At 41.9% G+C, this 27,122-nt stretch overlaps 2 protein-coding genes across 3 annotated transcripts; one reads left to right on the top strand and one right to left on the bottom strand.

Annotated features, from left to right (window-relative positions):
* Window positions 1-484: 484 nt before the first annotated feature.
* On the bottom strand, window positions 485-20,233 carry DNASE2B (deoxyribonuclease 2 beta). 2 transcript variants are annotated; one of them, XM_051624910.1, is made up of 9 exons: window positions 16,031-16,255; window positions 15,405-15,481; window positions 13,338-13,610; window positions 9,119-9,296; window positions 7,758-7,839; window positions 6,572-6,733; window positions 4,876-5,073; window positions 4,069-4,326; window positions 485-2,216 (listed from the first exon to the last, which is right to left on the bottom strand). In XM_051624910.1, exons 3-9 carry the CDS (start codon window positions 13,448-13,450, stop codon window positions 2,188-2,190), a joined length of 1,020 nt encoding a protein of 339 aa, XP_051480870.1. In that variant the 5' UTR covers window positions 13,451-13,610; window positions 15,405-15,481; window positions 16,031-16,255; the 3' UTR covers window positions 485-2,187. The 2 variants fall into 2 exon arrangements, with proteins under 2 accessions (XP_051480870.1, XP_051480869.1); XM_051624909.1 differs by lacking the exon at window positions 485-2,216 and adding an exon at window positions 19,950-20,233 and having other exon boundaries at window positions 3,256-4,326; window positions 16,031-16,177.
* On the top strand, window positions 14,455-22,710 carry LOC127387183 (uricase-like). Its single transcript, XM_051625184.1, has 8 exons — window positions 14,455-14,511; window positions 14,779-15,018; window positions 15,809-15,925; window positions 16,051-16,129; window positions 20,225-20,411; window positions 20,910-21,033; window positions 21,446-21,529; window positions 22,525-22,710. The coding sequence occupies exons 1-8, from the start codon at window positions 14,455-14,457 to the stop codon at window positions 22,660-22,662; spliced, it is 1,026 nt and encodes a 341-aa protein (XP_051481144.1). The 3' UTR covers window positions 22,663-22,710.
* Window positions 22,711-27,122: the final 4,412 nt, after the last annotated feature.

The following is a 27,122-nucleotide window of genomic DNA, read 5'->3' on the forward strand; positions in this document are numbered from 1 at the left end:
AGGCCCTTATATCTTTGCAAAAATAACCTCTCTCCCTTCCCACGGGGAAGCCCTGTTTGGCACAGGTGCTTACATTACATGTAGTTACTCGAAACTTTCTATTTTGAAAACTACACGTGTGCTGAGAGAGGAGCAGCATGTGTGGTTTGCAAGGGTAGCTGAAAGAATGGGTATTACTGACAGCAAAGCAACCAAAACCTCCTGGTCTTTGCAGGACTTCTCTACTTTTAAGAAGCACAATCTAGCACACTTTGAAGCAGACCTTGCTGTGGTTCCTGAGAACCTCTGTGACAAGTCCAAGTGCCAGGCTAAGTTAGCATGCTTGGAGAAGGGAAGGTTCGCAGCTCAGTCAGAGAAATTTCTTCCAAAGCTTCCCTTGACTTGTTGACAAACAGCTGGCATGGAACCCCATCTGCCCTGGAGAAATTCTCCAATACAGTGCTCATCACTCCCATCATGTGGCCTCAGTAAATTATTAGTCATTCTGGAGACACCAGCAGCAATCCCACCATAAAGGCTGACCTCTGAAGTGGGCTCAGGCTGTACAATGCCTGTGCCTGTTTTCTAGCCTTGTAATTGCTCAGCTGGAATTAAACTTCACAGTTTCAGTTTTTGTGCCTTAAAATATTTTATTTTTTAGCTTTTCTCCTAGTGAGACTAATGTCCAATTCATTGACTTCTTGCATTAAGTCTGTGTGAAATTGCACTCTTTAAACACAGCAAACCACTGCCCTGACAATCCACAATTACCAGTGTTACAGAAGCATCTGTGGGGATACAGGGGCTTGATGATTTTTCGAGCAGTGACAGGGAGACAGAGTTGTGCCCTTGGTCTGGGATGGCAGTGGCCATGATGAGGGTAGGGGATGTGCTGCTGGGTGAGCGAGTGGCAGGCGTATATTTCTAGAGGCTGTATTTGCATTTCCTGCCCCTTGTGAGCTTGTCAGGCATGCTGGGGCTGAGTCTCAGCTTGTGGAAATGATTACCTGGCAATTTATACCAAACAATGATTCCTTCTGTTGTGTTTGTTACAAACTTGGCTGCAGCACAGTAATGTTTAGAGGATTAATAACGTCTGCTTTTGCCTACCCTACTCCCTCAGCAAACACATTTCATGTATAAGAAATGTTCTCATTTAGTCTAACTAGAACAGAGTCTAAGGGTCAGAATAGCAATACCTGCACTCTGAGGAGAAGACACTCTAGGTTTCCAGGTGAGAGACCAGCTTTCCCCTCTCCATGCCAGGGTCCAAACCTTCCTCCATCCTGCAGGACCAGCTTTGCTGGGCAGGTCCTGCTGGAATTGCAGAGTGGGCAGTGATGGATGTCCCTTCTGCAGGAGAAGGTTGGTCCGGTCAAAAGGGTCACAGTGGGCAGCACAGGCAGCACAAAGGCACTGGGACAGGCAGGTATTTGTTGAGCATTTTGAAAAAGAAAAGCACATTTTAAATTAAAAACTTCACAAATATGTATATAAAATATGCCAAAATATATATTTCACACCAACAACTGATCACAATGCGTGCTGTGAGGTTGAGTAAGTGGCATATGGTCTTGCCTTTGCATAGGAAGCCTGAGAGTTACAAACCCTATAAAAATTTGTATGGTTTATCTTGTTGATTATCAGTCTCTTGGGAAACAGTGTCTGCTCACTTCTCATAATGTGTGTAGAAATACCAGGATATGCAAATATGGAAGTTACACAACGAAAACAAAACTGAATTAAAACTGTTTACAGCCAAAAAATTAGAGAACCAGAACGCAGCCTTTTTATTGCTACACCACTGAAATGAGTGTGTGTACAACCTGGCTATTTAGGGGCTTGTAATATTGTATGGTACAACTGTTTCTCTCCATCTTCCCACTGCTGTTTATGCCTCTTTGGTAACAGCTAAAATGGAAGTTGACAATCGTGGGTATAATGCAAGAGGAATGTTGTCATAGTCTTGTGTAGCTTTTGGACAGCTATCGATTGATCAAATAATTAAGAATAACTATCAGCACTGAAAGTCAGCTGATGGACAGTTGACTTTTAGCCTGGGGAGAAGGATTGTAGCAACACTGTTGTGTCAGTCAGTGGATGGAGGCTCTTTGCTATACTCTGCAACCCAAATGCTGTGGCTGAGCATCTGCCATAAGAAGTATGTTGTGTCATATCCAGCTGCCCTCTGCTGCATCATGGTGAACCTCACCAGCAGTGTCTCCAGTGAAGGAATTCTTCATGTTCCGAGGTCATGCATGGGCAAGATAAAAAAGTTCAGACAAGTGAGGTTAGTGTTTGCCTGGAAAAGGTGGACAAGGTAAATAAATCAATTAATCTTGGCTTATCTGAGTGGTGCCTTGCCATCCCACTGCTGAGCCTTCTGTGTCAGTGGCAATTTTCACTGCCACAACTAGACCTTGTTTGACCACAGCTAGTAAAACAATGAAAAGTAGACATATAAAACAAATTGTCAAGCATCAGAGAAAAACATTATCAAGCAAGTTATTTATCAAGTGTTATTTGGTCACATGAAGGGAAAAGAAAAGGTCTTGTTTTGTGCAGAATATCTAAATTACCTACACATTATTTTCACTGAGCTGTGAAACAGGTTTGGCATCGATCCAGATCGACTAAATATAAAATCTATTCCTGGATGATTCTCCTTATTAAGCAGGCCAGACACATTATTTTTATTTCTTCAAAAAGTATGCACAATTCTTTCTGAATTAATTTGTTTGGTACTTTGTACACTTTGGTTGATTTTTCAGGGTGAAAAGGGAAGGAAATCTTCAACATCTTGGTTGTGGGGTATTTCATTGTATCTACTTCCTTTTAAGATGCTGTGGAGAATCAGTGGTATGGACTATGAACACAGCAAAATAGAAATATTAGCAGGACAGCCAGCTCTTCAGACTGGAGTTTATATTAGCAATTAAAAAAATAATCAAGTGAGATATAAACCTATAAACATATTTAGGAACATATTAAATACAGGCACACTTTTGAAGTCTGAACCCAGGAGTGTATCACAGTTTTGCAAACTAGCTTGGTCCATGTGAACTTTAGGTTCCAAGCCTGAGACTGGAGGTATTGAAAATTAACAGTCACATTTGTTGTTGTGTAAAAATGTAGGTGAAGTAACAGCTTCCTTCAAATATTTTATTCTCTTTTAATTTTTTTCCTAATTGTCTCCATTTTTCCTTTGGCAGCTGTAAAACACTGTAACCAACCACAAATAACTATAAAGATGGAAGAGGAAGACTGTAAACAGACCATTGTTGCTCTTAATTTATTTCGCTTATTTATATTTTAGACATGTTCATTTGTTTATAAGATGGCTATACATTAATAAAAGCACTAGAAATACTCCCGAGCCATTGGTTAAAAATTATTTAAGCTCATTTCTTCTCTAAAAATTAATCCTGTAAAAATGAAGCCTTCCTGTCCACAGATCTATTTGTCTCCCTGTCTGTATCCAATTGGGTCAGCTCTTTAAGAGATCCACTCTCAAATGAGCAAAAATGCTGTGACTGATCTCAACCGCGACTGGAATGTGGGGTGATTTTGAAACATTTGGGGACACCTTTCTCTTGCTAATTGCCCAGCCCTGACAACCTAGCCAAGGAGACAGGTTTCTGTCATTCCTCCCATCCCATGCCCAGCATCAGTCACAAGCTTCCCCGGGAACACCCCTTCAGGTGGCTCACAGCGATGGGCTTCCGTGCAGCCCTGTGCAGCAGCGCCTCAGCTGAGAGCTGAGGAGAGAGCAGAGAAGGGCCCAGCACAGGCAGAGCCTGCTGATCCAGCCCCCAGGGAAAAGCAGCCATTGTTTCGCTGCACCCTGCAGCTTTCCTAGCTAACAAGGTGAAGGTCTAACATGTCTGGTGAATCGCTGGGCTAGTTTTCAGAGGGAAAATATAGTTTAAGGGAGACGCTTCTTGTGCTTTCCACGTAACAAGGGGCTGTGGTGTTTTGAAGGAATGGTTCCTTATATCAATGTGGAAGCATCAGTGCAACTTTCATACTGGCTTATCAAGGGTCTGAATGCTTTGTAGATGTGCTCATTCTGTGTGCAGATGAACCCACCACTTCTCCAAGCTTGCTCAGCAGCGCGGTTTAAGTCTCCGATGCAGGTCCACTGATCTTTGTTTTCCTTTGAAGCAACCCATTTGGAATGATCATTAATGGAATAAAAGGTGGAATTCAATGGTGTCTCTATTAGGTTTATGTTGTAGACATGGTAGTCGAGAGAGCAATTTGAGGGAAGTTTTTGGCCGGAATGCTGCCAGGATTCAGCCAACAGATCGGTCTTCAGTTCCTGAGCCACCCAGGCCACATAGATATCTGTGGAATAACACAGGGTGGGGGAAATCAGGCTTTTGTGTTCCTTCATTTAAGAGGGGACTAAAAGCATCGCCTAAATGGGGCTCATCTCATTCCAATGCATAAAGTGGGGCAGAAGGGATTTTGTCCCCTCCCCTGATTTTGACTTTTTTTTTTCAGAAGTTAATTTTTACTTTTCCTCCTTCTACAAACAACCAGCAGGAAAAAAAAGGAAAAAAAAAAAAATCAAGCCTTAAAAAAAAAAAGAAGCCATAACAACAACAAAAAAAATCAGATGATTCAAACCCCATTTTTATTCTTTGTTGTTACTGTTGAATAGTAGGAAAGAAATTTTCTGAAAATCCCATTATTGAACACCTTAAGAAGGCTTTTTGGTTTGTGGGGCTAAGAGGATATTATGGTGGGACACCTTTCTCTGCCTTCTGTTACGTTTCTTTCTGAAGCTGAAGTATTTTCCCCTCAGAGAAAATACTAATTGTTGAAGAATACATCAGTCACTTATTACTTGCACGAGAATGCATGACAGATGAGAGCGACAGCTTCTCTTACCATCTATGTACAAGTGTGACTTGGCAAAGTTGAGAAAGGTTTCCCCATGAGCTGACTGGAGTTTGGAGAGGTGGCGCAAGGGGACCGAGGGCAGCCTGGACCCTGCACAGAGCTTCTGCAGGTTTGGGAGATCAGCTTGGAAGGTCTTAGGGATGGAACAGCTGTAGATTTTTGGATTATAACTCAGCATCTGTTGGTCTGAAAAAAGCCCAAAGAAATGAACACATGCAGAATTAAAATGGGTTAAAGGGAAGGAATAAAGAGATTAAAGTTCTGCCTTAGAAAGGAAACCTAAATCTTACTCAATCTTCACAGCCTATCTTCTGCAGCAGTTCAGTGTCAAAGTACCTTATTTTAGCAACCAAAACCATGTCTAGTTGCTTTGTATTCTGACTGGTCCTACAGCACGTAGACTGGCTGGGAGAGTATGCTCAGGTTTTTCTATTTGAAACTCATTAATCTTAGCAGAACTGTTAAGTGATGGTCTCAGTCCACTGCCACTTCCATCCAGGTTCATTATCTAAGCTCACAGCACTCAGACAGCATGGTAAATTCAAGCCTGTCCATATTTACAGCAATAGCTTCCAGTCAGTTACAGTTGCCAAGCCAAAGGCAAACAGAAGAGCTGGCAAAGGATCTAGTTTGGTTTTAGGGAGAACAGAGCTTGACTTTCAGTGTCTGGATTGAAATATTAGCAGAAGAAAATTACTTTTCTGTACAGTGCACAGCTTAACATCAGAAGTCTTTGCCATGGATATGGTAAAGAGCAAGGTAATAAATGGGATCATTTGATGAGTTCATGGAAGACTGGTCCATCAGGAAATTTCCAGTATTTCTGGATCAGGAAATCCCTGAACCACAGATACCAGAAGCTGGGAGATGGAGCAAGAAAAGCATTATTGTATGCCTCTCATTTCCTTATCTTCTTTCCCTAAACAAATGCATAGATATGCTTCCACAAGCAGGAACCTGGTTTACAAAGCTTTGGGGTGTGCCAAGCCTGGCCATTTGCACAGATTATGTGTTTCATTAATATCATTTGAGGCTTGTAGTTGTGAAAAGAGTGAACAACAGTGTGAAAAGCATTCAGGAATTTACCAGTATGATTTCTTATAACACCATTTGATAGCCCCTTTTCAGGATTCCAGTACCAGATATCACAGACAGATTATTCTGATTCCTACTGGTATAGATTTATTTATTTATTTATTTTAGAATTGGTATTTTATGTGGCAAAAGGCACCTGGGGAAATTCTGGGTGATATTTATTGCATACTTCATATTTCTGACATGTCAAGGCTACTATTCCAGCTCAAGAAATGGTTGCCTTACACTTTTAGAAGTGCTGATGATTGCAGCTGAATAGCTCTTACTGTTAACAATTATTAACTTTTTATTTCCAAAGCACTTTTTGTGCATAGACTGAGTTTATCTTTGATATGCACCTGTGGCTATTATTATCCCAATAGTCCCTATGGGGAGATGAAGACAGAGCAGAAGAGTGAATGTCCCACATTGACAAAGGAAATTGTAGAATAAACGTAACTGAAGCCAAGAATGCTGTTTCCAGGCCCCACTTGGTTTCCCAATCTGACAAGGAAGGTCGAGAACAAGCAATTCTTGAGGCAACGCCTCAAGAAAGCAGTCAGAGAGGTGTGGTGGAGTAAAGGCTTTCTTAGGGAGAAGCTTTTCATACCTATTTCTGTGAACTGGTCATATTTGAAGGTTATACAGATGGCTGTCTGTCCGTAGGACTCCCCAGTAGCTGGATACCCATAACCATCCTCAGGGACGGGAGGGAACAGGGGCACACTGTGAGTCACCCAGAAGCCTTGTGATTTGTCCAAGAGCAGAAATCCTGTCAAAGAAAAGTTATTGCAAATGAATTCAGGAGGAAAAAGCCCTGAAATTATACAGCTGTGTCCTACTTTGGAGTTGCTGTTGCAGACAACACACTTCAATGTGTGAATGTCTACAGTAAACTGGCTCTGAAGTAGATTAGTGGATTATGGGAGAAGCTAATATTGTATTAAAATTGCATTAATTCTCTCCTGCATAGCCTAACTCAAACTGTCACCACTTTTTCTTTTGAAAAAATGCCTTTCAAAACTTTTCTCTTGCTCTGCTCAAATGTTGTCTAAAAAATCTGATAATTTAGTGGCTGTGACCCTGTCTCCACTGCTCAATTTCCTTCCCTTCATATATTCAACCACGTAAGGGGAAACACTCTCAACACTGTGTCTTCTTCCCTAGACCAAATTCTCCTCTACAGGGAAGCAGCAGAGTGACAGGCTATGCCTCCCCCTGCAGCAGGGTGCCCCAAGGGGGAGCACAGCTCCAGAGCTGTCCCCATTGTTGCAGCCTGGAGATACAGCCCTGCAAAACATCTTTACCCCAGAGTCAGATTGGGCAAACCCCATCTGCTTCCTCAAGGAACATTTAGACCTCTGGTGAAGTTCACAGTTATTTGAAGTCTTGCTTTACTTCAGCACTTCCTTGATCTTTGCAGCAGTTTCTTGCCCCAGAGAGAGATACTTTGGAAGAGTTAATGTTTAGGGTGCCTTTCCCTTCACATCTTGTGCTGATGTTGCCATTAGGCTCAGGATGATGTGGTCTGTACTCACTGAAGTAGCTACATGAGTTTCAACTCTTGAAAACAAAGGGTACATAAGCCCTAAGAGTTTTTCAACACAGGACAGGCATAGCAAAACCAAAACAAAAGCTGCAGCATAAATAACTATACAACAAAAACACATCATTCAAGTCATTCTCTGGTTTTGCTTTAGGCAGGGATCTTAAATATGCAGATAGACAAACAAACAAGTAGATTCTATCCACAACTTTAGAAAGGAGAAAATAGTAGCTTGGGAGTCTCCTGGTACCTTTGGTATGTCCTCTTTTCCACGCACTGGATTCTGATTGAGGGACCTCATCATTGTATATTGCATATGCAACGCTGTTCCTCTGTAGGAAAACACATATTTCTGAAACATGACATTCAGTAAAAGGAAGGCATTTAAGCAAACATCTCCTGGCAACAGAAGAAAGAAATCCAGAGGTCATGTGAACATCACGAGCCTAATCCTTCTCCCAACTCAGCTGACACAGTCTCTGCAGAAGTTAAAGAAAAATAAGCCTGAAGACTCAGCATTAGGATCCTGGTTAATATAAAGTGGAGGTTCTCTCAGTAGCCCTGTTTCAAAAAGTCAAATATGCTCACTAAGACAATCTACATATGTTTAATGAGAATTCACTTGCAAAGGAGCTCCCCCATCCCCTTCTCTTTGTGCCTCTCTCTCATTTAGCAACCAGATCTGGTGAAAAATTTTGCTGTAGATGTAAAAAGGAAAAGTAGACATAAGTGTTCTTATGAAGGACAAGCAATTAATGCTTTTTTTGCAAAATATTTGCAAAATATTTGTAGATGGATGCACCTCATTCCCCCTGAATAGAAAACTCCAAAGGAGCGGGAACATGTTTCCCCTCCCAAGGTTCTTTGAGTTTGTAAATGGTTTATTACAATTACAGTGACACCTGGACTAGGACAGTTGATAGGACTGCCAATATTTGACTGGCTTCTGGGAATCTCTTCTACATGTAAATGAATGACATTCTCCCACTAACCCACAGTAGAAATGCAAAGACACACCCAGAGTGCCAAGAATACTATGTAGATGGTAAAAAAATAACCACAGTCTGATCTTGTGGTATTTTATAATTGTTGCACAAAAAAAATAAATGACATGTCTATCTATGAGGGGAGAAAAAAGGCCTAACAAGCAGGATATCACTGCTGAAGCAGTCATGGTGATTTCTGGGTGGAAAGCAAAACCCAGATTTGATTTGCATCAGAGCGTGAAACACATACATGGGAGAGCTCAGGACAAGTGCCTGTAATAGTCACCACTGGCCCTGGTCTGACTTCACAGCCAGTTCACAGCTTCTGACATTGCTCAACATGAGTTGCAGAGGAGAACCCAAAGGGACTATGTAAAAACACTCATTTTTCTGAAGGACAGGTATGTGAAAGGTTTGACTAGAAATAAGAAGTTAAAGGGCAATTTATAATTGTAGCCCAAACTGCAAATAATCTGCCCAGCTGTCAAGACACTCCCTTGATGTGTTTTAGCAGATCTAGTTGGTCAGGTCTGGCCATATCTCTACCTGCTAATTTTGGCTGGTTTCATTTCCTTTGCATGTAATATCAAGTAAAGGTACTAACAAAATTATAATTGTCACTTGCCTCAGATTCGTACGTCTCGTACAGCTGCTGCAGTGTTTGTCCCAGAGCACCCTCTGTCATGTTGATGAGGTATTTTCCGAGCTGCCACTGTGGAGCCAGAGTGTCTATGTACATGTACTCCAGCCCCAGCACGGGACTCTCTCCTTTGACATGCTTTGGCAACTTGTAAAGAGCAAACCTGCAACAGTGGAAAGCAAAGTTATTTTTTACAACCATCCTGTTTGGATGTGTAGATCAGTATCACCTTCCCATCTGAGGGTTTAAGAGAAGGGTGACTCTGGGAGCGCCAGCACTGGAGGGGACCAGTGCTGCCAGCGTGTGATGTGGACATCTTGGTCTCGAGGAGGTGACCCAGTGCAGGAAACCACCAGCAGTTTGGCAGCACAATCCCTGCTGCAGACAAATTTGTTCTTCTTGACAAGCAAGGGAGGCTGATTCGGCACCAAACTCCTGTTATTGTGGCCAGACTGCCCTTGGTACCTCAAAAGAATTTGAGGCAGCCCTGGTTTGGAGTAATGTTTAGCCACCACATCCCTACCGCTCCTGGTTCTGATAGAGAACTTCAGGTCCCAGATTCTGTTTGACACTCTCATGGCCAACCTGGACAACCCTCACCAATACATTTTAATATTACATATATAAAACTTCATATGAAATTGATAACATTATGTATTAAATTTATAAAAATGCATGATGTTATTTTTATACATATTACAACCAAAGAATAAAGATAAAGCCATGAGATAATGTTGTTCCAATCCTACTTTTCTTAACTGACTTGCACTCTGCTGAACTGTTGCAGGTTGGATGTTTGCAAACCATTTGCCAGAAACATGAATCTTTTCAAAATTGCAGAGTACTCAATATTGGCAGCAAATTACTCAGTTCATATTAATATCCCTGATACAGTAAACAGGTTTTCCCAGTGCACAAGTCCATGGGTTTAATTGCAATTGTCCTGGTTTGAGCCAGGATGAAGCCAATTTTCCTTTTATGGATTTTTTTTCCTTCAGCAAGCTTTCTTTTAACTAGTAGCAGAGTGTTCTAACTAAGACCAGTAACAGTGGCATGTTTTTGTAACTGCTGGGTCTCCAAGGTCATGTCTTTACTCTGCTGGCTCTGACACTACAGGGAGACCCCCTTGTAGGAGGCTGAATTAGACAGACAGCAACACTGGCCAGAGATATTCCATTCCATACATCTATGTAAGGTCAGAGGAAGGTCAGAGATCACAAAAGACAACTTCCTTCCTGCTGCTTCTTCCCTTCTCTTCCCTCCATGGCTGGTGTCCAGGGAGGACTCTGTCCGTCCATCCCTGTCAACCCCCAGGCTCGAGCTCTCCTGACCCTCATCACTCTCTTTCTCTGGCAGCAGTCCAGGATTTTTTGGGACTGTTTGCAGCTCAGGAGATGCTGTGCGAGTTGCTGGGGGTGGGGGGAGGCAAGAGGCTTTCACATATACCTGAACATATTTGTATAAACTGTATATATTTTCTTTTATCATTAGTGTTTAATTAAAGCTGTCTAGTTTAGTTTTCAATCCAATAAAGTCTCTCTCTTTTTCTCTCTCTCTCCTTCCCTATCTGGGGGGGTGGGGGTGGGGCAGGGATCTAGAGCATTGTTGCCAAACCTGAGTCAAACGGTGACAGCAATATAATTAATTGAGTCACTTTCTTTGAGTGCTGTACTTGAGTAATTTGTTATTTGTGGCAATAGTAAAAACTGAGTGGCATTATTTTCAATTCTATACTATTTACCATAAATGCTGCCTGACTGTGCTTAACCCTTCAAGTACATCAGGAGGAGTGAGCCTTGCTCAGCTGATCTACAGTCTCAATTTGGTCAAAAAAGCCATCTCCGAAAGAAGGTAGGAAGTGGTAGAAAAGCATTTTGGCAGAGCAATATTTAATCCATGGGAAACGTACATGTACAGACAGAAGAGAAACACAGGCTGCTGATGATCCTGATAATCCACCTGCATTGCTGTAGAGTGAGTGCTATTCCTTAAATAACTCAGGAGAAATGGTTGCTGAGGATAGATCACAAAGAAGCGATTTATATAGCAAGGCTGGGGAGAGCCACCCATGCACCAGGAGACACAACAATCTCTTTAGTTGAAATTAAGATTTGGAAAGGAGAGGAATAGCAGTAGTTACATTAGTATGACCTGATCCAGGAATCAGCATACGAAGCCTTTCCAAACTGTTTTGAGATGTATTGGAAGATTCATGCTCCTGGGGTGTTCACAGTCTTGCATCTGACAGATACGCATTGGCAGGTATGCTTGGAGAAATGCTGGTAGTCAAGCTATCAGTAAATTGCTTGCCAGTTCCCAGTGGATACATGTTTTAGCCCTTTCCAGAAAGGCAGCTGAGTGTATTAGCAATTAAACTTGCATAAAAGTCCTCGCTGCTATTTGTGCACAGGAAGTTTCTCAAGAGCTTAGGCATTTGTGGGAGTCAACTGAAAGCTATTTTCCTGAGAACCAAGGAAAAGCAAATCCACTTATATTTGATTAGCACTGTCACATTGTTTGCTTATGACTGATCACAAACTTACTACAATTAATCACATCTTTACTTCTTCCCACTCTCCCCCCCAAAAAAACCCCACCAGCCAAAACCAAACAATGTGTATCCGGGACTTCAGTCCTTGACTCAAGTCCTTATCAGAATGCAGAGTTCATGGCTTTTATTTGAATGAAAAGCTTCCCACATAATACAATGAGCTTGAATTAATAAAGGAAATACACTCAGTCCTTCTTACAGAGCTGATCCTACAGCCATTTGCTCTGGTAGCCCTTGTGCAAGGTGCAGTGAAGGTGGTGGGATGAGGTCCCGAGTGGAGTGAAAACACAGCAGGGACTTTTGCCAGGAACTGCAGGCATGGCTGGGGAGGACAGATGGGATCGGGTCAGATAAGGCAATTGACTCCTTCTGTTTAGTGGCAAATGAAGGAGTGTGTAAATACTGAATAATTAAATACTGTGGGATTAAACCACTTAATGGTAGGAACTCACATAAAGTTCTTGCTAACTGAATATAAAACCTGCAATGCTATGTTTGTTTGAAAGGGCATCTTTCAATTAAGAGGAAGCTTTTCTCAGCAGTTTCAGTTCTGCTTCTCCTGTTGGCTTCCTAGCAACCAAATCCAGAATCAGGCAAAAGTTGACTGTGTCTTACTCATAGACTAGGATGACTCCTGCAGATAGACAAGTGTCTCTTTCATTTGATCATAACACATTGGAAAGGAACTGCCCCCCATGTCCTCCTTGCTCAACTCAGCAGAACATGTTTTTAGCTGTGCAGACTCCCCTGCTCCTGTCTGGAAGAGGTCCCTGGTGCTCATACATATGAGAGCACAGGTAAATGACTCCTAGTCACAGCTTCCAAGGAATTTCTCAGGGAGCCTGGATTAGCTTTAGCACATGGAGGCTTATTCTGCAACTAATAATTGCAGCTTGTGGAGAAATGAAATTTCTCACACCTTTAAGTTGGGTAGTTGCAATTCAGTTGATATTTATCTCTAAGAGGCTTCCATGCTCTTTTTTAAGAGCCCTTGTTTCACTTTTTAAACCTGAGTTGGATATTATGTTATTATACTTTGCGTCTTTCATCTTCAAAGTGCAGTAATCCAATTAATCATTTAATACTCGAACCCAGCCATGCTGCTGGCAGTGGGTGGTACCAGCTCCAGCGGTGGGGAACGACTCCCCCGCCCCCTGCGCTCCTCCCGGGGGTCTCGGTCCCGCTCCCCCTTGGCAACGGCAGCGAGGGGACAAGTCCAACCAGGCTGCTGTTCAGGTACGAGCGAGGAGGCCAAGGGTGAGATACAGATGAATTCCTCGCCCGCAGCTCCCCCAGCCAGGTGAGCCCGGGTGCCGGGCCAGCTGCCCCCGGGGCTGCTGCCTGCGAGTGCAGCCTTTGGCACCTGAACACAGGTTATGCTCCCTTTGATGCTGAGACATGAACGCTGTGTAAACTGGTGATTATTTTGCAGTTAGTCACAATACAGTAGGATGGTTGGCTCACTGAAACAAAAGCACATTTCAATAACTTATTCTAGGTTTTCCAAGCGCAGAATTCTGCTACTACTCACACAAACAGCATTAAAACAGCGACTGTTACGTGTGACTTCTCAGAGATCCTCCTGCTACATGTGGCTTAATCTCAAGTGCTATTTACTCGCCCAGCGTTTCTCCCTGCACGGTATTTACTTACCAGTCGACTGCCTCCCCATCTTCATTCCTGCAGGAAATCTCAGCTGCCCAGAGGGGCGTGGAGGAGAGAAGCAAGAGCAAAGCAGGGTGACACGACGCTGATGTTGTGGGCATTTTGGTTTCTTGTCTGCGCAGGGTGAGCACCGAGTAGGCTCTAAAAGGAGAAGCTGTGCTGCTTTAGCTGTCGGCGCCTGCGGAACGACGCTGCTCCCGCGGCAGGGCGGGCGGCAGCGCCAGGGAGCTCAGCAGCCACCCCAAACTGCCTGGGATTTATCTGGGCAACAGAATGGCAAAATGAAAGTTGTCACGTTATGTTCCTGAGAAAACTTACCTTTGTACTTTAGGAGGTAGTATTTTGACTATTTAAAATATCCAAGGGATTCTGCTTTTAAAAAAAACAACAAACACAAAACCAAAACCAACCAAACAAAAAATGCATATACTGAAACTCTTTTTGTTTTCTTTGTATAGCTGCATGAGTAAGTCTGAATTTTTTAAAGCTACCTGAAAAAAACCCCAGTGTTCAGACAAGCAAACCAAAATCATTTCCATCTCACTGCTTCTCTATCCAGCCCTGGTAGCAAGCACAGTCTTTACACAGCTCTGCTCAGCTCTGGGGCCTTCACTTGTCTGTGGGGATGGAGCCCACAGGGACTGACAGTCAGAAAAAACGCCCTGATCTCTGAGCCACAGTGATTTACTTACAATTAGTTAATTATTTTTTAAATTATCTTTTAATGCATTAGCATTTATTTTAGGAACAAAGATGTCTGAACTAAGCGATTTTACATCTGATAATGTTCTCAGCAACTCACACATAAAAAGCTTCTATTTATATTTTGGTGTGGAAAATATTCTTTTATTATGCTTACATTTAAAGGTGCTGATTTACATTAAAAGATGTATCAAATATGGAAAATTTCACCCTTAGGGAAAATCTAGTGCAATAAACTCTGAATATTTTATCATAACAGAAATCCTCACAGCCTTCATATTATTTTGTCTCCTTTCTATGATAGCCTCCCCAACTCTGTAATAGGTGTCAGCCTCAGTGGAGGGACTGTGGAGCTTGCAGGTGTGACTGTCACCTGCCCTCTGCACAGCTGTACCTGCAGCAAATGAATGCACTGGGACACTGGCTTCAGAAAGAGATTGTGGAGGGAAGACTCAGTAAGGTTAGGATCAACCAAAGATGACAAACAAGAGAGTAGAGCACTGTTAGTCATGTTAATTTATGTGCCCCTCACAAAATTTTAAAATTCTATCACAGCTGCTACTAGTGTAGCAGTATCTTCCCAAAGCATTTTTCCTTCCCATCAGGGCCTTGCAATTTATCGTGGAAATATTTTAATTACAGATAACCACAGAAATGAAGGTCATAAATACTGTTTATGTTTCATGGGCTGAGCTAAAGTCAGGCTTCCACTGAGCTCCTTTACAAGTGTCATGTATTTTCTCTGCAGATCAAGGATGTTGAAGTCCTCAACTGCGAATATGGCAAGAACTCAATTAAGTTCCTTCGCCTTCACAAAGAAGGGAAGAAACACTTTGTGAAAGAAGTGGAAGTGTGCACGCATCTCCGGCTGACTTCTGCTCAGGAGTACCTGGACGGAAACAACTCTCTTGTTATACCTACTGACACCATAAAGAATATTGTCCTTGTTTTGGCCAAAAAGAATGGGGTATTTTTTAACTAGCCTAGCTGTTTCTTGTGACATCATTTGGAAGTGTTTGTTTTACTCACTTTTTGTTTTCAAAATACATCACAAGAATCTCTGAATCTCTCCTCCCCCATTGGCTTGTCAGATCAGCACTGAAGTCACCTTCAGTCATTTAGGATTTCTTCATCCTCCAGTACTTATCCTGCTGACTCTTTCTTAGTTTTCCAAATCCTGGTGGTTTTTTTTTGCCTCACAGAGCTAGCAGTATTTTTTGTAGATTTGTCATATAAGATCTATCTTTAAAAAAAATCTAATAGCACATAATACTGCATTATTCCTATATAGCACTTTTAAACAGGGGTCAAAGTATGTGAGACTTTTCTTCATTCTGTTAACTGTGTTCTTACCTCCCTCAATTGCATCTATCGTAGTGACAATCTGTAGCACAAATTCTCTGTCTCAGGAATGAAATTCCATCTTTAGCCTGTAAAGCTCAATCAGAATATCACTATGATTATTACAGCATTAAATCCTTGAAGTGTAAGGCTTCTGTAGCAGTTTCTCTCAGTCCAAGGACTGCAGCTTGCTGCACTATAGAAAGGCAGATTTTTTTTACATGACTCTGTAGCTGAAATAGAGGCATGTGCTGCAAGCCAATCAAATAACTAGGCAGAGTGTGCAAAATCAGAATGGAGAGATATCTGTATTTCTAACCACACTGATGCTTCCCAAATATTTACAACAATGAGAACAAGCTACTTTTGTACAAGAAGTAATTTCTTCTTTCTAATAACACTGTTTGCTGTCTTAGATTACAACTTTAGAACAATTTGCTATAGATATCTGCAAACACTTCATGACAACATTTTGCCAAGTGGCCTACGTCAAAACCTACATTCAAGAAGTACCATGGCAACGTCTGCAGGAGGTATCTAAAATACTAATACATTCAGTTTGTTTATGCTGGAGCCATTTGTCACACTCTTAGTTCCCATTTTCAAGTTAAAATGTTATTTACTGCACTTTTACTTACATGTCTGCTCTAAATTGCAGAATGGCATTCCCCACATCCACTCCTTTATATGCGTTCCTGATGGGATCCGCTTTTGTGAAGCTGAGCAGTGTCGACATGGTGAGAAAAGCATTTGCAGCTTCCCTTACTTCTCTGTAAATATTTCCACTGATGAGAGATGAAGATTGCTTTAGAGACAGTGAAAAGTCATACAGGGCTTTCAGCATAGCCAAACCTCTTCAGAGGTCTAAAATAAAGAATATTTCTATGGTCTAATTTTGCACCCCTTGATCTGAGACATGGTTGAAGACGTAATGCAGCTCACATTTGTATGTATATCCTACACATATTCTGGTTACAACAGCTGATAAATATTGTCACAGATTTAACAGCCTTCTGGGAACAGCCTGCTCCCTTTTTTACATTATGTTTTGCAGTCTCACTATTACCATTACCCTAAAGGGAATATATCATGAGACCATATTGCTGTTGGCCAACTACCTAGTTTGTAGTTACTTTCAAAACCCTGTCAGCACACCTTGATTTTATTTCTGAGAAAGATGTAATTTAATTGCTGCAAGTCAGGCTGGATTGAACATTGTGAGCACTGAGGTCTATGTGTAAACAATTTTTCACAAGAAAACACTTCAGAGTGTGCTTACTATTTTTGCTTGCCACGTGTAAACAAACCACCATTTGGCTTCACTAAGACTTCTGTGACACTTAAAAGACACAGGCTTTCAAGATCAACTGTCCATCCATAAACTGACATTTTATTTAGCCTGTCTCTCAGACTACTGGGAACTGAGCTGAGACCACTGCTTTATTTCACACAGTCAGTTTAGAGGTATCGAGCATTAGTTGGGTACCTATCTATTACTTTCCTAATGTAACTTAGAACAATTTCACATCCTGCCCTTTCTCCCCGTTTTCCTAATGTGTCAGCATTAAGACCAGTGGCAAGACCAGTTTCACTTGCAGACAAGACAAAAAATTCCTGAAATCTTCTAAAATGAACTCAAATGCTCATTTGAGCATTGTTCCCGTGTTCCTGTTGAAAGCAAAGAGAGCTCCAACAGGCCTCTTCGCTTAATCAAGTAATGCTAACTACTGCTGTATTTTTGGCAGCCTCAGTAATATTGAGGTTTCTGGAAAACATTAAGAAACAAACCTAAATAAAAAAAACAGAAAAAAAAAAAAGGAAAAAAAAAAAGAGTTCACACTTTCTTGAAAAGCTGCTGCTCTTAATGTACAAACTTAATTAAATTTTTTATCGCCTTGAAAATTCAGCATGAAATTCTGCAATTTCAAGTTCTACACAAAGAAAAAGCCTTTAAGGCTTACTGAAGAAACTGCCTTTCCTTCTTAGTCTTCCCTTCCTGTAGCCCATTAGCTGTTTCTTTAGGATTCCCTGCGTAGGTGAACAATGACCAAAGAGAAGATTTTCAAATCCCTTTCATATTACTTGTAAGAGAATCTTCTCTATCTTTAGCACCCACCTATGCAGCTACCAGGCAGACACAGAAATTTATTTCTCAGTTAATCCTATCTTTTAACACTTTTCTCATCAATTAAAGAAATCTAGTGAGGCTTAATAGAATTACAGACTTATTTTTTTCGCTGATAAAAGGCTCAGAGCGTTTTGGAAACTGAAAACTTCAGAAGTAACTCAAAGGAGTCAACAGCGTTGGGGCCACTCCTGTCTAACATCTTTACTGATGATTTGGATAAGGGTATACAGTGCACCTTCAGTAAGTTTGCAGATGACACCATGTTGGGTGGGAGTGTCAATCTGCTTGAGGGCAGGGAGGCTTGGCAGAGGGGTCTGGACAGGCTTGATTGGTGGGCCAAGGCCAATTGCATGAGTTTCAATAAGGCCAAATGTCAGGTTCTGCACTTCAGCCCAAACAACTCTCAGCAGCGCTACAGGCTTGGGGAAGAGTGGCTGGAGAGCTGCCCAGGAGAGAAGGACCTGGGGGTGTTGATTAACAGCTGGTTGCACACGAGCCAGCAGTGTGTCAAGGTGGCCAAGAAGGCCAACAGCATCCTGGCCTGCATCAGGAAGAGTGCAACCAGCAGGACCAGGGAGGTGATCCTGCCCCTATACTTGGCCTTAGCAAGGCTGGACCTCAAGCACTGTGTGCAGTTTTGGGCACCACATCATATGAAGGATGTTGAGGTGCTGGAGAGGGTGCAGAGAAGGGCAACCAGGCTGATTAGGGGTCTGGAAATCGGGTCTTATGAGGAGAGGCTGAGGGAGTTGTGGCTGTTCCACCTGGAGAAGAGGAGGCTGATGGGAGACCTCATTGTCCTCTACAACTACCTGAGAGGAGGCTGAAGTGAGGTGGGTGTTGGTCTCTTCTCCCTAGTGACCAGCAACAGGACAAGAGGAAATGGGGTCAAGTTGCACCAGGAGAGGTTCAGATTGGATATTAGGAAAAATTTCTTCACAGAAAGAGTGGTGAGGCATTGGAACAGGCTGCCCAGGCAGGTGGTAGAGGCACCATCCCTGGAGGTGTTAAAAAAACAGCTAGACATGGTGCTTTGGGAGATGGTTTAGTGGTCACGGGGGTGTAGGGCTGATGGTTGGACTTGATGATCTTGAAGTTCTTTTCCAACCTTAATGATTCTATGATTCTACAATTCTAACATTTGACAACTAAAGATGGCATAAGCACAAAAAATACTGAAAGCAAAGCACGGGCTCTTCACATTGAAAACTTAACCTGGGCATTATATTTTCCAGTGTTAGTTTTGGGTCAATTGCTACAAAGCCAGCCAGCCATTCAGTAAATCAGTCATTGCAAGGAGCTCTTTCACACAAGGCTGTGTATTTGAATATGAGATAAATGTATGTCCAGGTCCACTGGACCTGCATTACATTAATACCTGTGAAGGACAATCTTATATCCAAAAAATTAATCACAATCTGAACAAACCCCAGAACATCCTATCCAAGGACAGCATCTTCTTTAGATGTTTTTTTAAGCTTTAGTAAAAACAGGGCGATGCAACCAAAATTATAGATACACCTTTTTGGACAAAACCAACAATGAATGTAAAGAGAAGAAATAGATAAAATGCAGTTTTGATAATTTCCAGTGACAGAGCAGTTTAAAAAGCCAAACCTCTAAACAATCATGTCATTTAGAATTAGCCATCACAGTGGAAATACTTCCAGTACAAATTCCTGCAACAACAGAGTTTAAAGACAAAATCTGTCAGCCTTCCCAGTTGAAAGTAGGATTACTATGCACCAGACACTCAAGGATTAACTTTGATCTAGCTAGAGTGAGCACCTAGAGCAGCACAGAAACAGCAGCATGAGCTTCAGCCACTGACTATCTGTACAGACTTTAGATAAGCCTGTGGGCCAAGAAGCTTCTCTTTTTTGAATCTGATTTTTGGCAGCTCTGGTCAGTGAAATTTTCAATTATCAGTTTGGTGTGTTCTAAATGGCTGACTGCTTGAAATTATTTAGTTGCAGTTTGTCAGAAGAAAAAGGTCAGGACACAACTGTTTGGTCTTTAGAAGATGAAAATCCACCCATGCAGCAGTGAACAAGGGCACATTTTACAAATAGTGGCTAAGAGCAAAACCACTGTCATTCTGAACCTCTGGGTACCATCTGTATCTATGCCAGTTCCTGCTAATTAGCTGAACTGCAAGGATTTGCACTGGCTCTTTGCCCTTTCGTGTAAAACTCACAACAGCATGGATATCTAAAGTGAGTTTCTGACTGAGGCTCCACATTTGTACAGAGTTGTGACACTTGTCTACATTGCTAGAAGAGGCTCACCTCACCTCTCCCATACTCTGCAGCCCTAGTACCTTCCTCTACTTCCCTTTAGAGCAATTAGTAGTCCCTGAACAGGTATCAGAGAGAGTCAATCTGATGCATGTCCCAGTTCCAAGAAGGTAAGATAAAGGGTGTTCTTACCTCTTCCTGATGCAGGTCACTTGATGGGATTCTCTGCTTTCCAGCTTCAGCTCTGATTTCAGTAGTTTCTGTCTTGTTTCTTACCTTTCTGCTGACATCACAGTACAGAAAATACTATTTTTTTAAGTAGCCAGGCTTGCAACAGAAGCACACAAGTGACTACTGGACAGACTGCTTCGTGGTTCTGGAGCTGTCACTGCATTTCAGAGGTTTCAGAGGTTTCCTTCTCTCTACCTGAAAAGGAGCTCATGCTGTCCCATATTTTTTGATCGCAGGTCCTCTGGTTGTTTTTGCTGGAATTAAAGACCTGAAACTCATGAAGACAACACAGTCTGGATTTGAAGGCTTCTTTAAGAATGAACACACCACGCTTCCTGAAAGGCACGACAGAATTTTATGTGGAGAGCTCTTCTGCAAATGGTCCTATGGCGAATGCAGAGATTTTGACTTTGATTGCATATGGTACATGTCAAATCAAATAATATTTATTACATAATCTATGATTCCAAAGTCCGTAAATACAAGACAGCAGCTATAAGCCCCAGATCTGCTGTTGCTGTGCATCAGCCACTATCACAGATCTCAGTAGTGGCATTAAGCCCCTGGCACCAGGGTGAGAGGCACACCTTGGTGGGTACTCCTTGCTCCAGTGATGCACCAATCAACAGTATTTAAATGGACAGGTTGGTGTTCAGTACAGACCACCTCAGGAGAACAAACTAACAACTAATTTGTTAAATACTTATAGCAAAATACCTATTTGTGAATTTCAGAGCTGGGGTTGTAATTTGGAGGTGACACAACAAAGAAATTGTTCTTCCATGAAATCCCACGTGCTGTGTATTTGTCAGAAAAGACAGAAAATAAAATAAAACAAAAAAACAAAACCCACATAAAACATTATGAATCTAGACAGAGACAGCTGATACAAGTTTTTGTAAGAACCTGTGTTACCTCTAGGAACAAAATCCGTGAGTGTATCCTTGAAGCCTTTTCTGGGCCACCCGACTGTGGGGAATATTCACTCTCTTACCAGAAGACTGTCAACTCTATCCAGATGTCCGTCCTTTCCAAAGTGTCACAGGTACCTTCTTCCCTCCTGCTGATATTTTACTTAAACAATAATGAATGTTAATTGGACTACTAAGAAGACCAAAATGAGCCTATTATTTCCTCTGACAGTTCTAAGTAAGGCTGGAAACTGTTTGGTTGTATAGCTAGATGGTCTGAAAAAAATACAAACACGCTGAGAAGTTCATACTCTGCTCCCTGGCTGTGAGCATAATGGGGGAGAATACCACTCAGTGCTTGGCAGAACATGAGCAAAAGTGAAATGGGTGCTACAACACTGTCTACATGTTCGATAGCTTGCATTTTATCATCTATATATATAGGGGGGTTACACTGCTTTTCTTTTCAGTGAGTGAAAAGACTGCCAAGGCTGTTGGCTGAGAAGATGCCCTAATCCATTGTTTCATCTGTTTTCACGGTTTCAGGTACAGGTCATAGAAACGGTCTTGAACAACACTTTTTATAATGTTGTAGACATGAAGAATCTAGGCTTGACCAATGACAAAGAAGTAAGTAAATGTTCCAAACATAACTTGCCTGGGCTCTTTAAATTAAAAATACTCAGCCTTAAAGCATAGCAGCAGTTCTGCACAGAACAGAGGTAAAGGGAGCAAACTTTCTCCCTTAGCCCAAGTGAAAGCTCCACCATGCCTCTAAAAGAGATTTACCCTGATTATGGAAGACAAGTGACTACCCTTCCTGTGTTGTTGATAAAAGCTAAAGCAGCACAGAGGAATGCTTTAGAAATAAAGGGATCTGTAACAGAGACTACCTCTGAAAAATCATTCCTGTTTTCTCCACTGAATTTGATTTTCAGTGATGTCAACCTATGCAGTTTTAACAAAGCAGAACATGTGTTTTCACACAGCCAGGCAGTGTGAAAAGCTGGCCCACTATGGCTCCTCCTTCTTCTCCATCGGCAGCACCAGGAAGCATCCTTGGTGCAGTGGGGTTCCAAGTAGGCTAGCTAGGCCATAGGCTAACCCTAGGTGACAGAAGTCCAGCACTCTAAGGGAGCAGTGAAGGGATGTTTCTGTTGCTGTTACAAGCCAAAGCAGATTGGTACAACAGCAGACAAGGTATAAGCCTGGGATCAGGCAGAGGGCGAGAGATGTAGGGGATGACATGTATTTGCTCCTCCCTTCACAGCTGCTCTAGCTGACAAGCAGGTCCAGCTGAAAGTCTGTTAGGTTATCCTCACATTACAGAGAGAAACCGAGTTATTTCATTTTGCATCAATGGTCTATAATCTGTTTATTCTCTAGTCTCCCTAAATTCTGTGATTCTGCTGCCATCTAATCCTATCCTTGCCCTCTTTCAGATGGACATTATCGATTCACATTCACTTCAGACAAGAGCAACATCTACCATTGATATTCATAAGGGAAGGGAAGGGCCTGGGAGTGCTTTTGAGAGGAGGCAAATAGCAGCATTTCCTTCTCCAATGGTGCTGGTGCCTCCCTGTCTCAGAAATGACCTTGGTGTTTGTGTTCATCTCCCCCAGGTTCTGGTTCCAGTGGAAACTCCCTACGGCTCCTGTACTTGCACACTCGGCAGGAAGAAGTTCTTAGAAGCACAAAGCTACATGCTAAAAGATGAGAGGCAAAGTCAGTTTGGACTGGCAGTTTCCCAGGCAAACTAAACCTCTTGGCTACACTCACACTACCCTGATAAACTTAACAGTATGGCTTTTCTATCAACATATATTCCTTATTGGCCTCTTTCATTGCTGACTACTCTTCTCTCCATGAACTCCTGAGGTTGTGATTTCTGAAGGACCCTCAGGAATTTAGAAATCAAAGTCTGTCCCTGAATCTCAGTGTAATTCACAGATTGAAATCCCCTATGGTCTTTTGAAAATCCCAGCTGGAAACATTATAGTAAATTAATTTTTAAACTAGCTATTTTCAGACCTCTCAATGAAACAGTTGATTTGATAATGTCTGCAACAGGCTTTTGACATGTAAAATCAGCAACTCTGTATATTCTATTTATTAATGTTCCTTCAGTAAAATGAATTTGCAGGCACAAGACTAGATCTTTCATTGATGTAACCTGTCATGACCTCTTGATGCCACACTGATCTACAGAGCTGAGGTGCTGATCCAGTAACTGAATAGAGAATCAGTCAGACACTGATTTCTTTGTGAAGGAAATGAAAAAAGAAAAAAAAAGCAAGCTATGTATTCTAGCTCCTTTGCGGTGTGAATTGTTACAGCTGTTGACTACTTTCTCTGCATGTATTCTGACTGCATGGCTGCTGCTGCTACTTGTCAGACTATACAGTTACTATATAATTAGTTTAATATTAATCACTAAGGTGTTTGAGGTTTTGGGCTCTGTAAGTTTAATTAAATAGGTTTTTTTGGTCTAATATCTCATCAGGACTTCCAAGCAGGCAGGAGTCACCCTAAGTAACTGTATTACTTTCCAGGGGAGCAGGGAGAAAGCTAGACACGACAGACATTGCACATCTTACTTTAGCTACCCCAGATGATAGCTCTGAACATAGAGATAAAAATATACAGCCAACAATTCTCATCTCACAAACTGCAGCTGCCACACCTGCAAGAGAAATTCTGCTCAACTTCTGACAACTTCTAACCCCTGCTCTCATTTTCTCTGGGCATCATTTTCACACAGAGAGTGCAAACCAAATGGCAAGTGCCCAGAGGTACTTCTGAAAACTCTAACTCTGTTGCCTTTGTGCCATCCTAATTCAGACAGACCTGTAGCACTCTGCTGGGTACAATCATTAAATTCACAGGTACCACAACTGAGGAACATGTCCTGCACCGTGTGACATTTTGAGGTGCTTTGCAAGACAGAAACTTGCCTTGGTGAGCAGGACGTAACGGATGCACTGTTCACAAGCCTGAGATATCTCTTGAAAAACAACAGGACAAGTGACACCACAGAGTCCATCTGTCCCAGACATATCCTCTAGCCACTAGCCACTTCTGATAGTTTTACTTACAACACTTTCAGCTTTCGCTGGGGACATTCTTTCTTACACCTTGTTAGATTGTGTTGTATGGTACTTATGAGCTTGTGTCTCACTATTTCTGCTATTTTTAGGTGCTTGTAATTTATTCATGTATCTTTTAAGGGCAAATAAAGAGCAACATTAAAAAAACAAACTCGGATTTGACTGTTTACCAAGTAAGAAATGAAATAATTTACTATTTACACATAAATGTAAACATTGTGAGTAAAAGAAATATGTTTCAGCTCTGCCAATTCTACCTCTAAAAGCAACCGGTCTTGTTCCAAATGACAGTTCAGTACCAATTGCTAAAAATAGATGTGAAAGGACCCTACTGAACAATTCAATATATACCTCTTTCTAAACAAGACAGATCTTGACAACCCACTTCCCTTCTGCCTTATGAGAAATTTATTACATAAGGCAGGTTTCCTATTGTCACTCCTTGTGCTTCGTTTGTGGGCTTGTAAGGTAGTAGTCGACTAACCTTCATAGCAGAATGAGGACACAAAGCAACAACCAGTTGTTTATTTAGTCTTCCCTGTGGCAACAAGCACACATGTAGGCTCATGTAATGTGATTTCTATAAACCTCCACAGACATGCAGACATTCAGCTAGTCTTTAAAGGCATCTCGGCACAGCTCCATCCAGCACTGCAAACCTGAGTCACTTACGTGGGCAGGCTGCTTCTACAGAAAGTACTTAGGCAATTGGAGGAAGCCCAGATCTTCAATACAGTGACTAGTTTCAGATAACACGGTGAAAGTAATTCTTGGAAATAGGAGTTAGCCAGAATTACTTGGGCCTGACACTTGATCAGATTCCCATTGGCTTCATTAGATTCAGTCTCCACAATGGACTTGCATTATTTTAATTGAGACAGATTTATTTGTTTTTTTCAGTTCCTGTCCTGAGCAGCTATTCAAGTTGCTTGCTGCGTTTTATTCAGAGCCAGCTGTGATGCTTTGCTGATGAAATCACACTTGACCAAAAAAAAGCAGCAGCTAGCAGATTGTAAAACTGCCATTTAAAATACATCTTGCTGATAACATGGATCTTGCTGGTCCTGGGCTATATACCGGTAGTTTATAAGGCCTGGAGCCTCCTACCAAGAAAAAGGGTATTTCTAGTGCACAAACATCTTACTATAATTTTAGCATTTGACTCCTTCAAATCCTGTTTCTGTTCAATTCTGCTAGCTGTCCAGGAAAGTCCAGCCAAAATCCTCCTTAGCTGCTGATCATCCTCCACATGCAATCAACATCAGATAGATAAAATGCACTAGTTAAACTCATCAGCCAATATCTAAAACAAAGACGAAATGTAACCTTCAGGATCAGTTCAAGTAATCTGAAAAAGAAGAGGGCAGAGAAACCTCTGGTGCAGAGGGAAACATAACAGCAGGAACCAAAGTTCCTGATTACTGAAGGGGGCTTATGCCACCTCTTAGAGAGTGGCATTAGGCATTAATTCCCATATTAACATATTCATCTGACTGGAAAACACAAGAGCTCAAGTTTTAATGGCTTGTACTCCTGCAGTGTTTCCAAATCTTCTATACCACACGTTTCCAGGATGAGAAGCCTAGGCAAAGTGGCATGTGGAATTTATACAGAAGGGAGGAGGGAGCAGAACAGGAGTACCCTTGTGAAACAGGGTTGCTACACCCAGGCGCACACCTGCTTCCGCACTTCTCCCAATGGTTTGGCCACCAGCTGGGAAACAAACTCAGCTACAAGTTCCTTACTCTTTACTTCCTTTCTGCTGCAATCCACCAGCAAAAGACAAAGCAATGTTACTCCTGAATTGGGGATCAGTGAAAATGATGAGCCTTTCCTCCCTTTTTTTTGGTATGATTAACTGCTACAAAGTCTGGGGCAACCTCAACAAGTACTGCAGTGTTTATAGAGGGGCAGCTGGATTGTAGCAATCATCTGAAAAGGGGAAGAGAACATCTTGAGATGAGTGCAAGCCTACCAGTGCCAAGACATTTGTTGTTGCCTTATCAGCAGATCAGCTGATGATACAGCAGTTCTAACTGCTGACTGTTCCTTTAACTAAGACACTCATGAATGCAGCATATAAATACAACAGTGGTTTCTAGTGCTCACCAGCAGCATTCAGTAGCAATGAAACTCTCACATGGAGACCAAGGGCCACTTACAGTCTTCAGGGTGCTCACCTTGACCCTTCCAGGTGTTTGAGGTTACAGTTGCATATCCCAAATTTACAGTCTCTACCAGCTAATTTTATTCTTGGAGTAACCTGAATTCACATCTGGGATCCAAAGCAACATTGCTAAATCAAACAATCCCCTAATTATAGAGGCTACACAACAACAAATGTAATGACCTAGTTATATTATCATATTAAAAGCCTTTTCCAACAGGAATGACAGCTATCTATTAAATCAGTCTGCCCATTATCCCAATGGAGACTGCCCTTTCAGGCTGCCAGTGCGCTAATGACAGCCACTGTCCTTTACACCTCTCCTGGGGGAAGCTGCTGTCAAAACAGAGCAGCACAGAGGTGAAGGTGCATAGAGGCCTACAGTGGGATGGAACGGGACTTGGATGGGCTCTCCTGGCTGACATCCTCAAGCACCACGTAAGTCCTTGTTCTCTGTTAGAGGTAGCAGAAGTCAATCCATTGCCTACGCCAGTTGTTCCTGAGGTGAAGGTGAGAGAGTAGAGCAGCCCTTTCTCTAAACCTCTTGATTCATCCTGTTGTTCACTGAGCCAGTGATGGTTACATTGTCCACATGCACACTTACAGTCAATAATTTCCTATGACTCTGGGGCCAAAACTCATTCCTGGATGGAAAGGAACTGCTGTTCTGACTTAAAAGAACCAGAACAGAGACAAAGTGAGATTATGATCTTCTGGTTCTGCTCAGACTCAGCCTTCAAATTTTAGAAAATTTTCAAAAATATTAGTTTAAAAAAAATTAGAAATAAGATTGTAGCCTCCCCCAGACTCAAAGAAAGTCAAGACCCTCTGCTTTTCAAATAACTGTGATTGTTACTTAAGTGTGCCAGCAGAAACAGGAATGTTGAAAATAACAAATGATTAAATGGTGTTTTTTACAAAGAGGAAGAGATTAAGAACTTGGTAG

Source organism: Apus apus, chromosome 7 (assembly GCF_020740795.1).
Source record: "Apus apus isolate bApuApu2 chromosome 7, bApuApu2.pri.cur, whole genome shotgun sequence".
Lineage (NCBI taxonomy): Eukaryota > Metazoa > Chordata > Aves > Apodiformes > Apodidae > Apus > Apus apus.